Below are 16,900 nucleotides of genomic sequence, written 5' to 3' on the forward strand. Positions count from 1 at the left end.
TGTGGCTCTGGTCAGGTCCCTGCCTGGCTGGGACAGTATCTTTCCCCAGCTGCACTGACCAATCAGAACTCAGCCGCACTGACCAATGAGGACACAACCCCACGGACCAATCAGGACTCAGCTGCACTGACCAATCAGACTCAACCGTGTTGACCAATCAGGACGCAGCCGCACTGACCAATCACAACTCAGCCACACTGACCAATCAGAACTCAGCCTCACTGACCAATCAGGACACAGCTGCACTGACCAATCAGGACTCAGCTGCACTGACCAATCAGACTCAACCGTATTGACCAATCAGGACGCAGCAGCACTGACCAATCAGAACTGAGCCCTACTGACCAATCAGGACTCACCTCCACTGACCAATCAGAACTCAGCCTTACTGACCAATGAGGACTCAGCTGCACTGACCAATCAGAATTCAGTCACACTGACCAATCAGGACACAACTGCACTGACCAATCAGGACTCAGCTGCACTGACCAATGAGATTCGACCGTATTGACCAATCAGGACGCAGCAGCACTGACCAATCAGGACTCGCCTCCACTGACCAATCAGAACTCAGCCTTACTGACCAATCAGGACTCAGCTGCACTGACCAATCAGAATTCAGTCACACTGACCAATCAGGACACAAGTGCACTAACCAATCAGAACGCAGCAGCACTGACCAATCAGAACTCAGCCTTACTGACCAATCAGGACTCGCCTCCACTGACCAATGAGAATTCAGTCACACTGACCAATCAGGACACAAGTGCACTAACCAATCAGAACACAGCGGCACTGACCAATCAGAACTCAGCCTTACTGACCAATCAGGACACAACGGCACTGACCAATCAGGACTCAGCTGCACTGACCAATCAGAATTCAGTCACAGTGACCAATCAGGACACAACTGCACTGACCAATCAGGACTCAGGTGCACTGACCAATCAGAATTCAGTCACAGTGACCAATCAGGACACAACTGCACTGACCAATCAGGACTCAGGTGCACTGACCAATCAGAATTCAGTCACACTGACCAATCAGGACACAACTGCACTAACCAATCAGGACTCAGCTGTACTGACCAATCAGGACTCAGCTGCACTGTCCAGGTGCTCTGTCCAGCCCTCGCTCCCGTCTGCCCGGACCCCCATCATGGTGTGGAGGGCGCCCCCCTGCCCCCCGGGAGGGAAAGGGACCCGCAGTGCCGCCGGCCAGGGTGGCCTCTGCGTACCTGGCTGAGGCATCGGCACCCGGGCGGGCCCTGGGGACGCCTCGGGAGGGTCCTGTCATACCCTGACCTTCGTTCCTATGTCACCGAGGCTGCACAGGAAAGGAGCAGACACATGACGCCAGAGGTGATCAGGCGAGTCATCCTTCCAATGTCACAGAGCACATGCTGGGGACTCCTGGGACTGCAGGACACGGTCTGCCATAAGTGTCCAGGGTGACAGGGTCTGACAGTCGGGGGAAGGCATCTTATTTCCAAACTCCTTTTACTTGGGGGACCAGAGAGCAGGCTGTCAACACCCCGATACATTATTAAGAATGTGTCACCCCCACCAGGAGGCTGCCAGGGCCTCCAGAAGGGGTGGCAGGTCCTTCAGGCGTGGGGAGGCGGCGTGGGTGCCCGTGCTCATGGCCCATTTGCTATTTTAAAAACTACCCGTGAGAGGAGCCCCCACAGCAGAGCTGCACCCCTCCCACCGCTCTCCTGCAGAGAGACTCGCCCAGGGCCCACGGGGGTCCGCAGGTGATCCAGGGGCCGGGTCTGCCAGTCATCCCGCGCTCTCCTTGCAGAAACTGCTGCGGGACCCTGGTCCCCCTTCCCTGGGTGGGCTCTGGGTCTGGAAACCAGCTTGGGTTAGAACTGGGCGTGAAAAAGTCATTTTCCACTTGCCCCCACCAAGGCCACCTCGGGCAGAAGAGCGGTGACGTCCTTTTGTTCTCAGATGTGGGCCCCAGGGTGCCCTCACTCTCCCCAGCTCTGCACCACCTTTTCTTCCTTGTCTACGGCGCTACCACCCTGATTGCGCCCGGTCTTGGCTGATCTCGGACGCTAAGCAGGATCAGGCCTGGTTAGTACACGGTGACCCCACCGACCCCAGCCTCCTGTAAAGGCTGCAGTTGCCCCGCCCTGTGGGCGGAAGTCCTGTGCCAACCCCACATCCACAGCCCTCGCTGCGCTCCCTGACTGACCCTGGACAGACCCAGGGCCGGTCCTGGGGCAGGACCCCAGGCACAGGCTCTCTGAATCATGTCTGGCTGTCTGGAATAGGTTCTCTGTTCCGACCTGCAGGGCATTCACACCCTGCTTCCCGAGGTCCCGGGTGCTCCTTGCCCACAGGACTGGCAAATAGTGGCAAAATACTGAAATTGTCACCTACAGGTACATCTGTAGTCAAGTGTGGGAGGCGAGTAAGTAGCTGCTTCTAAGCGTGTTGCAGAACTTGGGGGAAAAGGGGAAAGCCCCCAGTTTAGCACCAAAGGTCCCGGGCAAACTGGGACAGTTGCCATACCAGATGGAGACACTGCTCCAAGACCAGGGAAGCAGGCTGGGAGCGCCCGAGTCCCAGCCCCTGTTGGTCTCCTGCACGGAGGTGCAAAGTCTCCGGGCCCCAAGCAGCCCGGGGAAGGAAATCCCTGCACCTCCTCTGCAGCCAGGCCTCTGGCCCAGGGGGTGTGACCCTCAGTTCTTTTAGGCAAGGGACCTCCAGCCAGCCTGGGGCAGGGATCAGGCCAAAGCTCTGCCCACCCCGCTCCCCGCAAGGACTCATTTGGCCTCTGTCGCCTCACCGAACGCTGCAGATGGAGCAGCCTCTGCCAACCAGGGAGGGCTGCATGTTCCCGGGAGGGGAGGGCACTGTCCCAGGCCAGTGCCTGCCTCCCCACCTGAAGGACCGCAGGGCCAGCACGGATCCCATCCCCAGGGTACAGGGGTACCAACCTGGCCCTGACTCCGGCCCTGCAACGGGCACACACGTGGGCTTTTAGGGCTGCACTGGCTCTTGTCCCCAGCAGCGACAGAAGCTGTGATCGAAGCTCTCGCCAGACCCGTGCAAGCCACCCAGAGCCCGGGCTCAGTCTCAAGCTCTGGGTGGACTTGGCTGACCCTGAGCAGGCCGAGCCCCCGTCACTAGGAAATTTACCTAAAATCAGGAACTTGCTCACCACTTTGAGTCCCCTCGACGTTGGCTAAACTAATAGTAATTGCATTTAAAACCGTGTCTGCCTTTACTCTTGCCTGAGACTTTGACATTCAAAGCGTCTGTCAGTTCAGTCGTCAAGAGTAGTTACTGCTGTGTCACATTTAGGTGGGTCTAAGCTGACATTCAGGCCAGACGAGGGTCTGGCGAGGGCTGGGTGAGGGCTCAGGCCCAGCTCTGGCTTGTGCTGTCCAGGGTTTGAGTCCCAGGCCCGCTTTGGCCTTTTCACCGGTTTGTGTGTCTCAGTTTCCCCACGAGGATGACCAGAATAGCTAGTGCGTGTTAGCGCTGTCCCCGCGCGGACCACGAGCACGCGCTGCACGATCTGTTTCCGCCAGCCACGTTCAGCGACTCATTACAACGACCGTCACGATGCTGCTCGCGGGGAGTGTCAGGCTCGGCCCGCCCGGGACCGCGGGGTGCCCCGGCCCCGACCCCACTCCTCTCCCCTGTCCGCGCCCACCCCCCAGCCCCGCGCCGCGGCTCCGCTCGTCCCCCCGCGGCCACAGGGGGGCGCAGCCGGACAGCGGGCGAGGGCGGGGCGGGGCGGGAGGACCGGGAGGGGGAGAGGACGGAGAGGGGCGGGGAAGGGGGCGCCGGGGAGGCGGGGGTCTGGCGTGTGGCGGCGCACGTGGGAGATGGGAGGGGTGGGGGGTGGACGCGCAGGTGGAGGATGGGGCGGGAGGCGGGCCCAGGAGGTCGGGCCTCGGGCGAAACATGGGGAGAAGGCCTGAGGGCTCACCGGGAGCGGAGCCTTCAGCCCCGCGGCGTTTCCCTGCCAGGGCCGGGGGTGCGCTGGGCCCCACGGCCCCCTGGAAGGGGTGCGGGCTCTCGGGAGCTCCTGCCAAGGCTGCCCCGGTCCCAGAGCCGGCCGTGCAGCTGGGGGCGCCGGGCCCACCTGGGAAAGCCCAGGCAGCGCCGGAAAGTGGGAGGCGGGGCCTTTCCCTCCTCCGCGTTTAAGGCTTCAGGTGGCCCTGTGGCCTGGCGGGCCGTGGAAGGCGGAGGAGGTGGGTGTGGTGGCCCCTGCCGGGCACCAGGTGCTCTTCCCAGGCCCAGCGCGCGCCAGGCCCCACCCCAGCGCCTGGCCGGGTGCAGACGGGTGCGCTGCTGTCTGCCCAGCCCCCACCCCGCTAGGTCCGTGGCTCAGGGCAGATTCCCAAACCTACCCCAGGATGAGGGCAGCTGCTGCCACACTGCACTGGCTGGTGAGAGGGCGGGGACGTAGGCTCCTTCCTGGGGACCGTCTCCAGCCTGTCTGCCCAGTGCACGCCCGGTGAGGGATGCAACCCGGTGTCTCCCCCAGTGCCCCGTAAGCAGGGTGGGCCCCTTCGGGCTGGCACGGCGTCTCCATCTGAGCCAACCCCGCAACGGCAGCAGCAGCCCCCTCCCCGCTATGACTCAGCACACACACCTGTGCGGTTCAGGCCAGCCCAACAGGTAGAATCTTCTCTTCTCTCGACAAAGGATGAAGGTTTCCCTCTGCAGAGCGAGGCTTCCCAAGTCCCTCAGCAGACCTCAGGGTCACCCACACCTCGGGCCCGCGGTCTGAGCCTTGGGGCAGGCCCTGCCCCGGGAGAGAAGGGACAGGGTGGCAGGACACGGCTGTGGCTCTGGTCAGGTCCCTGCCTGGCTGGGACAGTATCTTTCCCCAGCTGCACTGACCAATCAGAACTCAGCCGCACTGACCAATGAGGACACAACCCCACGGACCAATCAGGACTCAGCTGCACTGACCAATCAGACTCAACCGTGTTGACCAATCAGGACGCAGCCGCACTGACCAATCAGAACTCAGCCACACTGACCAATCAGGACTCCCCTGCACTGACCAATCAGAACTCAGCCTCACTGACCAATCAGGACACAGCTGCACTGACCAATCAGGACTCAGCTGCACTGACCAATCAGACTCAACCGTATTGACCAATCAGGACGCAGCAGCACTGACCAATCAGAACTGAGCCTTACTGACCAATCAGGACTCACCTCCACTGACCAATCAGAACTCAGCCTTACTGACCAATCAGGACTCAGCTGCACTGACCAATCAGAATTCAGTCACACTGACCAATCAGGACACAACTGCACTGACCAATCAGGACTCAGCTGCACTGACCAATGAGATTCAACCGTATTGACCAATCAGGACGCAGCAGCACTGACCAATCAGGACTCGCCTCCACTGACCAATCAGAACTCAGCCTTACTGACCAATCAGGACTCAGCTGCACTGACCAATCAGAATTCAGTCACACTGACCAATCAGGACACAAGTGCACTAACCAATCAGAACGCAGCAGCACTGACCAATCAGAACTCAGCCTTACTGACCAATCAGGACACAACTTCACGGACCAATCAGAACTCAGCATTACTAACCAATCAGGACTCAGCTGCACTGACCAATCAGAACTCAGCCTCACTGACCAATCAGGACACAACGGCACTGACCAATCAGGACTCAGGTGCACTGACCAATCGGATTCAACCGTATTGTCCAATCAGGACGCAGCAGCACTGACCAATCAGGACTCACCTCCACTGACCAATCAGAACTCAGCCTTACTAACCAATCAGGACTCAGCTGCACTGACCAATCAGAATTCAGTCACACTGACCAATCAGGACACAACTGCACTGACCAATCAGGAATCAGCTGCACTGGCCAATCAGGACTCAGCAGCACTGACCAATCAGTACTCACCTGCACTGACCAATCAGAACTCAGCCGCACTGACCAATCAGGACAGAACTGCACTAACCAATCAGGACTCAGCTGCACTGGCCAATCAGAACTCAGCCTCACTGACCAATCAGGACTCCCCTGCACTGACCAATCAGGACTCAGCCTCACTGACCAATCAGGACTCAGCTGCACTGACCAATCAGAATTCAGTCACACTGACCAATCAGGACACAACTGCACTAACCAATCAGGACTCAGCTGCACTGACCAATCAGAACTCAGCCGCTCTGACTAATCAGGACACAACTGCACTGACCAATCAGGACTCAGCTGCACTGTCCAGGTGCTCTGTCCAGCCCTCGCTCCCGTCTGCCCGGACCCCCATCATGGTGTGGAGGGCGCCCCCCTGCCCCCCGGGAGGGGAAGGGACCCGCAGTGCCGCCGGCCAGGGTGGCCTCTGCGCACCTGGCTGAGGCGTCGGCAACCAGGCGGGCCCTGGGGACGCCTCGGGAGGGTCCTGCCATACCCTGACCTTCGTTCCTATGTCACCGAGGCTGCACAGGAAAGGAGCAGACACATGACGCCAGAGGTGATCAGGCGAGTCATCCTTCCAATGTCACAGAGCACATGCTGGGGACTCCTGGGACTGCAGGACACGGTCTGCCATAAGTGTCCAGGGTGACAGGGTCTGACAATCGGGGGAAGGCATCTTATTTCCAAACTCCTTTTACTTGGGGGACCAGAGAGCAGGCTGTCAACACCCCGATACATTATTAAGAATGTGTCACCCCCACCAGGAGGCTGCCAGGGCCTCCAGAAGGGGTGGCAGGTCCTTCAGGCGTGGGGAGGCGGCGTGGGTGCCCGTGCTCATGGCCCATTTGCTATTTTAAAAACTACCCGTGAGAGGAGCCCCCACAGCAGAGCTGCACCCCTCCCACCGCTCTCCTGCAGAGAGACTCGCCCAGGGCCCACGGGGGTCCGCAGGTGATCCAGGGGCCGGGTCTGCCAGTCATCCCGCGCTCTCCTTGCAGAAACTGCTGCGGGACCCTGGTCCCCCTTCCCTGGGTGGGCTCTGGGTCTGGAAACCAGCTTGGGTTAGAACTGGGCGTGAAAAAGTCATTTTCCACTTGCCCCCACCAAGGCCACCTCGGGCAGAAGAGCGGTGACGTCCTTTTGTTCTCAGATGTGGGCCCCAGGGTGCCCTCACTCTCCCCAGCTCTGCACCACCTTTTCTTCCTTGTCTACGGCGCTACCACCCTGATTGCGCCCGGTCTTGGCTGATCTCGGACGCTAAGCAGGATCAGGCCTGGTTAGTACACGGTGACCCCACCGACCCCAGCCTCCTGTAAAGGCTGCAGTTGCCCCGCCCTGTGGGCGGAAGTCCTGTGCCAACCCCACATCCACAGCCCTCGCTGCGCTCCCTGACTGACCCTGGACAGACCCAGGGCCGGTCCTGGGGCAGGACCCCAGGCACAGGCTCTCTGAATCATGTCTGGCTGTCTGGAATAGGTTCTCTGCTCCGACCTGCAGGGCATTCACACCCTGCTTCCCGAGGTCCCGGGTGCTCCTTGCCCACAGGACTGGCAAATAGTGGCAAAATACTGAAATTGTCACCTACAGGTACATCTGTAGTCAAGTGTGGGAGGCGAGTAAGTAGCTGCTTCTAAGCGTGTTGCAGAACTTGGGGGAAAAGGGGAAAGCCCCCAGTTTAGCACCAAAGGTCCCGGGCAAACTGGGACAGTTGCCATACCAGATGGAGACACTGCTCCAAGACCAGGGAAGCAGGCTGGGAGCGCCCGAGTCCCAGCCCCTGTTGGTCTCCTGCACGGAGGTGCAAAGTCTCCGGGCCCCAAGCAGCCCGGGGAAGGAAATCCCTGCACCTCCTCTGCAGCCAGGCCTCTGGCCCAGGGGGTGTGACCCTCAGTTCTTTTAGGCAAGGGACCTCCAGCCAGCCTGGGGCAGGGATCAGGCCAAAGCTCTGCCCACCCCGCTCCCCGCAAGGACTCATTTGGCCTCTGTCGCCTCACCGAACGCTGCAGATGGAGCAGCCTCTGCCAACCAGGGAGGGCTGCATGTTCCCGGGAGGGGAGGGCACTGTCCCAGGCCAGTGCCTGCCTCCCCACCTGAAGGACCGCAGGGCCAGCACGGATCCCATCCCCAGGGTACAGGGGTACCAACCTGGCCCTGACTCCGGCCCTGCAACGGGCACACACGTGGGCATTTAGGGCTGCACTGGCTCTTGTCCCCAGCAGCGACAGAAGCTGTGATCGAAGCTCTCGCCAGACCCGTGCAAGCCACCCAGAGCCCGGGCTCAGTCTCAAGCTCTGGGTGGACTTGGCTGACCCTGAGCAGGCCGAGCCCCCGTCACTAGGAAATTTACCTAAAATCAGGAACTTGCTCACCACTTTGAGTCCCCTCGACGTTGGCTAAACTAATAGTGATTGCATTTAAAAACGTGTCTGCCTTTACTCTTGCCTGAGACTTTGACATTCAAAGCGTCTGTCAGTTCAGTCGTCAAGAGTAGTTACTGCTGTGTCACATTTAGGTGGGTCTAAGCTGACATTCAGGCCAGACGAGGGTCAGGCGAGGGCTGGGTGAGGGCTCGGGCACAGCTCTGGTTTGTGCTGTCCAGGGTTTGAGTCCCAGGCCCGCTTTGGCCTTTTCACCGGTTTGTGTGTCTCAGTTTCCCCACGAGGACGACCAGAATAGCTAGTGCGTGTTAGCGCTGTCCCCGCGCGGACCACGAGCACGCGCTGCACGATCTGTTTCCGCCAGCCACGTTCAGCGACTCATTACAACGACCGTCACGATGCTGCTCGCGGGGAGTGTCAGGCTCGGCCCGCCCGGGACCGCGGGGTGCCCCGGCCCCGACCCCACTCCTCTCCCCTGTCCGCCCCGGCCCCGCCCCTCCCGTCCGCGCCCACCCCCCAGCCCCGCGCCGCGGCTCCGCTCGTCCCCCCGCGGCCACACGGGGGCGCAGCCGGACAGCGGGCGAGGGCGGGGCGGGGCGCGAGGACCGGGACGGGGAGAGGACGGAGAGGGGCGGGGAAGGGGGCGCCAGGGAGGCCGGGGTCTGGCGTGTGGCGGCGCAGGTGGGGGATGGGAGGGGTGGGGGGTGGACGCGCAGGTGGAGGATGGGGCGGGAGGCGGGCCCAGGAGGTCGGGCCTCGGGCGAAACATGGGGAGATGGCCTGAGGGCTCATCGGGAGTGGATCCTTTAGCCCCGCGGCGTTTCCCTGCCAGGGCCGGGGGTGCGCTGGGCCCCACGGCCCCCTGGAAGGGGTGCGGGGTCTCGGGAGCTCCTGCCAAGGCTGCCCCGCCCCGGGCCGCGGGCAGAGGGTCCCAGAGCCGGCCATGCAGCTGGGGGCGCCGGGCCCACCTGGGAAAGCCCAGGCAGCGCCGGAAAGTGGGAGGCGGGGCCTTTCCCTCCTCCGCGTTTAAGGCTTCAGGTGGCCCTGTGGCCTGGCGGGCCGTGGAAGGCGGAGGAGGTGGGTGTGGTGGCCCCTGCCGGGCACCAGGTGCTCCTCCCAGGCCCAACGCGCGCCAGGCCCCACCCCAGCGCTTGGCCGGGTGCAGACGGGTGCGCTGCTGTCTGCCCAGCCCCCACCCCGCTAGGTCCGTGGCTCAGGGCAGATTCCCAAACCTACCCCAGGATGAGGGCAGCTGCTGCCACACTGCACTGGCTGGTGAGAGGGCAGGGACGTAGGCTCCTTCCTGGGGACCGTCTCCAGCCTGTCTGCCCAGTGCACGCCCGGTGAGGGATGCAACCCGGTGTCTCCCCCAGTGCCCCGTAAGCAGGGTGGGCCCCGTCGGGCTGGCACGGCGTCTCCATCTGAGCCAACCCCGCAACGGCAGCAGCAGCCCCCTCCCCGCTATGACTCAGCACACACACCTGTGCGGTTCAGGCCAGCCCAACAGGTAGAATCTTCTCTTCTCTCGACAAAGGATGAAGGTTTCCCTCTGCAGAGCGAGGCTTCCCAAGTCCCTCAGCAGACCTCAGGGTCACCCACATCTCGGACCCGGCGTCTGAGCCTTGGGGCAGGCCCTGCCCCCGGAGAGAAGGGACAGTGTCGCAGGACACGGCTGTGACTCTGGTCAGGTCCCTGCCTGGCTTGGACAGTATGCTTCCTCACAGCTCCCTGCTCCTTGGAGATGGAAACTGGGCTCTTATAAATGTGTCCTCTGCACTGTGTGGCATTTCTGAAACCCAGATGTCTCTGGGCCCTCCTGTGGCTCTTTCTCAGAAAGCTGGAGGGAGCAGGGAAAGGCTTACCCACCACATCTCGGCTCGGGACATTAATCATTCCCAGAGTGGGGCAGGTGGCCTATCCCGGATAACCCCATGGGTCAACACAGAAAGGATGTTAGCTTGCACCTGCCAGCCAGAGCGTACTGTCCCGTCACAGGACACACACGTGACCAGCAATTCAGGACTCCGAAGCGGAAGCTCTCTTGGGGGGAAGAAGTGCTGAGCCATGGGGGGGGGGCGTGGCGCGTCCTCCCTGCAGGGACTGAGGGGAAGATGTGCCAGAGACGGGGAGGATGAGACCATGACGCTCCTCCCAGCTCAGGCGGTGGCTGCAGTCCTCTTAGATGGAGAGCTACCACCTGGTTCTGTTTTATTGGGGTTAAACACACACACACAGAAAAGCTCTCGGAACACACACGTGCAGCTCAAAGAACAATCACAACAGACACCCACAAAACCACCATAAGGCAAGAGGTGGGAGGAGGGGGCTGGGGCTGGGGCTTCCTGTAGGGGTGGGGGCGCTCAGAGGTGGCTTTGCTCAGTGGCACCTGCTTGGGGGCAGAGGGCAGGCCGCAGCTGGAGGTGACACACCTGCTGGGGGAAGATGCCGGGGTTCAGTCTGCACATGCACAGCAGCCAGAAGATGCAGAGGGTCAGGGAAACCCAGATCCACACGTCTTCATAGGGCTCGGCATGTGGCCTTCGGCAGGCGCGGCCGGAGCCGAGGTCTGCTTCTCTGCGGCCACCACAGCTGAACTTGCCAAGCCTGGACCTCAGCCGTCTCTTCCTGTAATAGCCATGGGTGACCAAGCCATCGTTTTGGGGGCCGTGGGCGATGTTGTCGGGGCCCTTGCGAATTACGTCCAGGACTGAGAAGGGGTTGGTGACGGAGTCCCCGCTGACGCAGACGCGGCCGTGGGCGCTGGCTGGCGGGCGGGACTCGTGGCCCGCAGGGCCCTGGCTGCCATCTTCCTTCTCTCTGCCTTCGGTGACGTCAATGAAAGAATCTCTGCCTCTGATGTCATCAGGGAAGGACGAGGTGGCCAGGGAGCCCTTATCCTTGGAAGTGAGGCCCCTGGCGTTGGTCTCTGGACAGGGGTCATGACCAGCAGTGACGAAGCCCTGGTGGCCACCCTCCTTCCCCTTGCTTTGGGAAATACCCGCAAAGGCATCTGCGTCCTTAGTAAAGGTGAAGGGGAATGTGACCAAGTGCTCCCCACTGGTCATGGGTGTGACCACAGCGTTCTCCGGGAGACTCAGCCACACTGACCAATCAGGACTCACCTGCACTGACCAATCAGACTCAGCCGCATTGACCAATCAGGACTCAGCTGCACTGAGCAATCAGAACTAAGCCGCACTGACCAATCAGACTCAGCTGTACTGACCAATCAGGACTCAACCACACTGACCAATCACACACAGCTGAATTGACCAATCAGACTCAGCCTCATTGACCAGTCAGGACTCAGCAGCACTGACCAATCAGACTGAGCCGTATTGACCAATCAGGACTCAGCTGCACTGACCAAACAGAACACACCTGCACTGTCCAATCAGACTCAGCTGCACTGACCAATCAGAATCAGCCGTATTGACCAATCAGGACTCAGCTACACTGACCAATCAGGACTCAGCCGTATTGACCAATCAGGACACAACTGCACTGACCAATCAGAACTCAGCTGCACTGACCAATCAGACTCACCTGTATTGAGCAGTCAGGACTCAGCTGCACTGACCAATCAAGATTCAGCTGCACTCACCAGTCAGAACTCAGAGCACTGACCAGTCAGGACACAACTCCACTGACCAATCAGGACTCAGCTGCACTGACCAAGCAGAATTCAGCCATATTGACCAATCCTGACTTGGCTGCACTGACCAATCAGAACTCAGCCGCACTGACCAATGAGGAAACAACTGCACTGACCAATCAGGACTCAGCTGCACTGACCAATCAGAACTCAGCCATACTGACCAATCAGGACACAACTGCACTGACCAATCAGGACTCAGCTGCACTGACCAATCAGACTCACCTGTATTGAGCTGTCAGGACTCAGCTGCACTGACCAATCAGAACTCAGCCTCACTGACCAATCAGGACTCAACTGCACTGACCAATCAGACTCAGCCACATTAACCACTCAGGACTCAACTGCACTGACCAATCAGAGTCAGCTGCATTGACCAATCAGGACTCAGCTGCACTGACCAATCAGACTCAGCTGCATTGACCAATCAGGACTCAAACACTCTGAACAATCAGAGTCAGCCGAATTGACCCATCAGACTCACCTTCACTGACCAATCAGACACAGCCACAGTGGCCAATCAGGACTCAGTGGCAGTTACCAAAAAGCACTCAGCTGCGGTAACCAATCAGATTCAGCCACACTGACCAATCAGGACTCAGCCGCACTGACCAATCAGAACACAACTGCACTCACAAATCAGACTCAGGTGCACTGACCATTCAGGACTCAGCCACACTGATGGTAAATGTAATCACGTCCTGGTCACGGGACGGTCACGTGATATTCGCCTCCTGGACACGTGCGTATCACAGGACGATCACGTGGGGTCACGTGATAGGAAGTGGTGGTCACGTGAGACTCCTTAACCTAACCTTAGCCATAACCCTAACCCTACCCCTAGTCCTAATCCCAACACTAACCTTGGCCCTTGCTCTAACCTAACGCTAACCCTAGCCCTTGCCCTAACCCTAACCCTACCCCTACCCCTAACGCTAACCGTAATCACGTCCTGGTCTCGGGTGGTCATGTGATAATCACGTCCTGGACACGCAGGGATCATGTGATGATCACCTGAGAATCACGTGGCAACCACTTGATGATCACGTGGGTATCACGGGGCGATCACGTGGGTATCACGTGGCGATCATGTGATGATTACGTAGGTATCAAGTGGGGGGTCATGTGGGAATCACATGACGATCACATGAGTATCACGTGACGACCACGCGGGTATCACGTGACGACCACGTGATGAGCACGTGACAATCACGTGATGAGCACGCGGTAGTCATGTGGGTAGTTACGTGAGAGTCACGTGGCAGTCATGTGATAGTCCTTAACCTAACCTTAGCCATACCCCTAACCCTAACCCTAGCCCTTGCCCTAACCCGAGCAAGAGCCCTAACCTTAATTCTAGCCCTAACCATACCTCTAACACTAACGCTAACCCTAATCACGTCCTGGTCCCAGGGTGGTGACTTGATAAACGCGTCCTGGTCACGCGGGGATCACGTGACGATCCAGCTGGTAGCACTTGAGAATCACGGTGGTATCACATTGCGATCAAGTGGGTATCACGTGATGATCACGCAGTATCACGTGACAATCACGTGGGAATCACGTGATGATCCCGTACACATCACATGGCGATCACGTGGGAATCACGTGGCAATCACGTGATGATCGCATGGGTATCCTGCGGGAATAACGTGGTGATCACGCAGGAATGACGTGACTATCACGTGGCAGTCACGTGGCGGTCATCTGATAGTCACGTGACAGTCACGTGATAGTCCTTAACCTAACCGTAGCCATAACCCTAAACCTAGCCTTAATCCTCACCCTAACTTTAACCCTAGCCCTTGCCCTAACCCTACCCCGACCCCTAAGGCTAACCGTAATCACGTCCTGGTCAAGGGGCAGTCACGTGATAATGGAGTACTGGACACGTGGCAATCACATGGGAATCATGCGACAATCACGTGGGCATCATGTGGGAGTCACGTGACAGTCACGTGACAGTGCTTAACCTAACCGTGGCCGCAACCCTAAACCTAGCCCTAATCCTCACACTAACTTTAACCCTACCACTTGCCCTAACCCTAACCCTACCCGAACCCCTAACGCTAACCGTAATCACGTCCTGGTCATGGGGTGGTCACGTGATAATGGAGTCCTGCACACGCGGGGCTCACGTGGCGGTCACGTGACAGTCCTTAACCTAACCGTGGCCGTAACCCTAAACCTAGCCCTAATCCTCACCCTAACGTTAACCCTAGCATTTGCTCTAAACCTAACGCCAACCCTAACCCTAGCACGAGCTCTTACCCTAACCCTAGCCCTAACCCTACCCCAACCCCTAAGGCTGATCGTATTCACGTCCTTGTCATGGGGCGGCACGTGATAATCGCATCCTGGACATGCGGAGATCACGTGAGGATCACGTGGGAATCACCTGATGATCACGCTGGTATCGCGTGGTGATCACGTGGCATCACGTGGGAATCACGTGACGCTCACCTAGGAAGCACGTCACGATGAGGTGGGTATAAAGGGTCATGTGGGAATAATGTGGGAATCACGTGACGATCACGTGGATAGGGTTATGTTTAGGGTTAGCGCAAGACCTAGGGTTAGGGTTGCGGTTAGGACTATCTCGTGAGCTCCACGTGACCGCTGGATTCTGGGTGCTACGTCCTCTCATATAGGGTACGGCGCCAAGCTTATTCTCATTGGGGGCATGGGGGCCCTAGTTCCTCTCAGGACTGTTTCAGGAGTCCCTGCGAGTCCCCCATAGGGCTTGGCCATCCTACCTCCCCGCATGCAGAGCGCAGCACCCCCGCCCGATCTAAGGGTGTGGGATTGCCTTGGTTAAACCTCCTGTCCCTCTAGGCAAGCGGCCCCAACTCCTCTAACACTGGGTGGGACCCAATGACCCCCTCTCTCATGCAGGGCAGATCAGCCACACCTGCTCTCACCTGGATATGGGCCCCAACCTCCTCTCTTGTGGGGTACAGGGTGCCACCTCCTCTTCCGCAGAGCATGGAGGCCAGACATCGTCCCGGAATTGCTCAGGAGTCCCAGCTCCTCCCCCACAGGGCGTGGCCATCCCACTTCCTCTCAACAGGGACCGGCACTCCCACCTGCTCTTACCGTGGGGAGGATGCATTGACTAAGTCTCCTTTCTCTCTGGGCAAGGGGCCCCACCTCCTCTCATGCAGGGCACGGCAGCCCCACCTGCTCTCAGGCTGGATTCGGGCCCCCACCTCCTGTCATGTATGGTACGGGCCCGCACTTCCTCTTCCCTGGGGCATGGGGGCCCCGGTTCCTCCCAGGATTCGCTCAGGAGTCCTTGCTCCTCTCCCATAGGGCGTGGTCATCTCACCTGCCTGCATGCAGGTTGCGGTAGCCCCGCCTTCTCTAACGGAGGGTGGTGCATTGGCTAAATCTCTCACTCTGGGCAAGGGGCCCTGTCTCCTCTCAAACACGGCCTTGTGGCCCCACCTCCTCTAACAGTGGGTGGAATGCAATGGCCCCTCCCCCTCTAACGCTGGGCACAGCAACCACACCTGCTCTCACACTGGATTCAGGCCCCCAACTGCTCTTATAGGGTACGGGGGCCCAACCTCCTCTTCTGCAGGACATGAGGCCACCTCCACCCAGGATTTGCTCAGGGGTCCAGAGTGCTGCCCTATATGATGTGCCACCCCCCCTGCGCACATGCATAGTGTGGTAGCTCCGCCTGCTCTAGCAGCAGGGGGTGCATGGGCTAAACCTCTTCTCACTCTGGGCAAGGGGCCCCGCCTCCTCCAATAGTGGGTGGGATGCGTTAGTCCCGCCTCCTCTCACGGAGGGCACGGCAAGCCCACCTACTCTCAGGGTGAATTTGGGCCCCCACCTCCTCTTCCATGGGGCATAGGTCCCCACTACCTCCCAGGATGGGCTTAGGAGTCCTGGCTCCTTCCCAATAGGACGTGGCCATCCCATACCTCCCCTCATGCGGAGCACAACCCCGCCTGCTCTAACGGTGGGGAGCGGGGGGTGCATTGGCCAAACTTCCTCTCACTCTGGACAAGGGGCCCGGCGCCTCTCAAGCAAGGCGTTGTGACCCCGCCCTTCCTAACAGTGGGTGGGACGCGTTTGCCCCACCTCCCACGCAGGGCACAGCAGGTGCATCTTCTCCTCTCACACAGGGAAGAGACCCTGCTGTCCTCCGATGCAGGGCTCAGGGCCCCTCCTCTTCTGTAGGGGAAGCGCCTTGGCCCCTCCTCCTCTCACGCAGGGCACAACCACCCCACCTCCTCTCACGCAGGGCACAACCACCCCACCTCCTCTCACGCAGGGCACCAAGAGCTGCCTCCTGTCAAGCACAGCGCAGGTGCCCCGCGTCCTGTCAAGCAGGGAACAGAACTCCTCCTCGTGTCACGCAGGGCATGGCGCCATGGCCTCCTCCGATGCATGGCACGGGCCCCTCCTCTTCTGTGGGGGAAGGCACATTGGCCCCTCCTCTCCTCACGCCAGACACAGCAACCCCTCCTCCTCTCACGCAGGGCAGGGAGGGCCGCCTCATATTAACCAGTTCACAGGTGCCGTGCCTCCTCTGATGCAGGGCACATGGCTCCCCTCTTCTCACACATGATTCCGGTCCCCACATCCTCATGCAGGGTACAGGGAACCACCTACTCTTCTGTCGGGCATGGAGGGGCCCCAATTCCTCCCAGGCATGGCTCAGGAGCCCCGGCTCCTCCCCCATAGGGCGTGGCTATCACACCTCACCCCATGCAGGATTCAGCAGCCCCGCAGGCTCTAACAGTGTTGAGTGTGCATTCGCTAAACCTCTTCTCGCCGGGGGCAAGAGGCCCCACCTCCTCTCAAGCAGGGCGTTGCGTCCCCGCCTCTTCTAACAGTGGGTGGGATGCGTTAGCCCCATCTGCCCTCATGCAGGGAACGGGTCCCCACTAATCACGCAGGACATAGCAGCCCCACCAAGGCTCAT

The 16,900-nt window shown here is 59.8% G+C and overlaps 1 protein-coding gene across 1 annotated transcript; it reads right to left on the minus strand.

Annotated features, from left to right (window-relative positions):
* Positions 1–10,484: 10,484 nt before the first annotated feature.
* On the minus strand, positions 10,485–11,473 carry LOC123648198 (receptor-transporting protein 5-like). Its single transcript, XM_045565896.1, has one exon. The coding sequence runs from the start codon at positions 11,369–11,371 to the stop codon at positions 10,667–10,669; it is 705 nt and encodes a 234-aa protein (XP_045421852.1). The 5' UTR covers positions 11,372–11,473; the 3' UTR covers positions 10,485–10,666.
* Positions 11,474–16,900: the final 5,427 nt, after the last annotated feature.

The sequence above is a fragment of the Lemur catta genome, chromosome 12 (genome assembly GCF_020740605.2).
Source record: "Lemur catta isolate mLemCat1 chromosome 12, mLemCat1.pri, whole genome shotgun sequence".
Classification (NCBI taxonomy): domain Eukaryota; kingdom Metazoa; phylum Chordata; class Mammalia; order Primates; family Lemuridae; genus Lemur; species Lemur catta.

Coding starts and splice junctions, on each gene's coding strand:
- LOC123648198 (XM_045565896.1), bottom strand. CDS start 11,371: ATGACCAGTGGGGAGCACTTGGTCACATTCCCCTTCACCTTTACTAAG.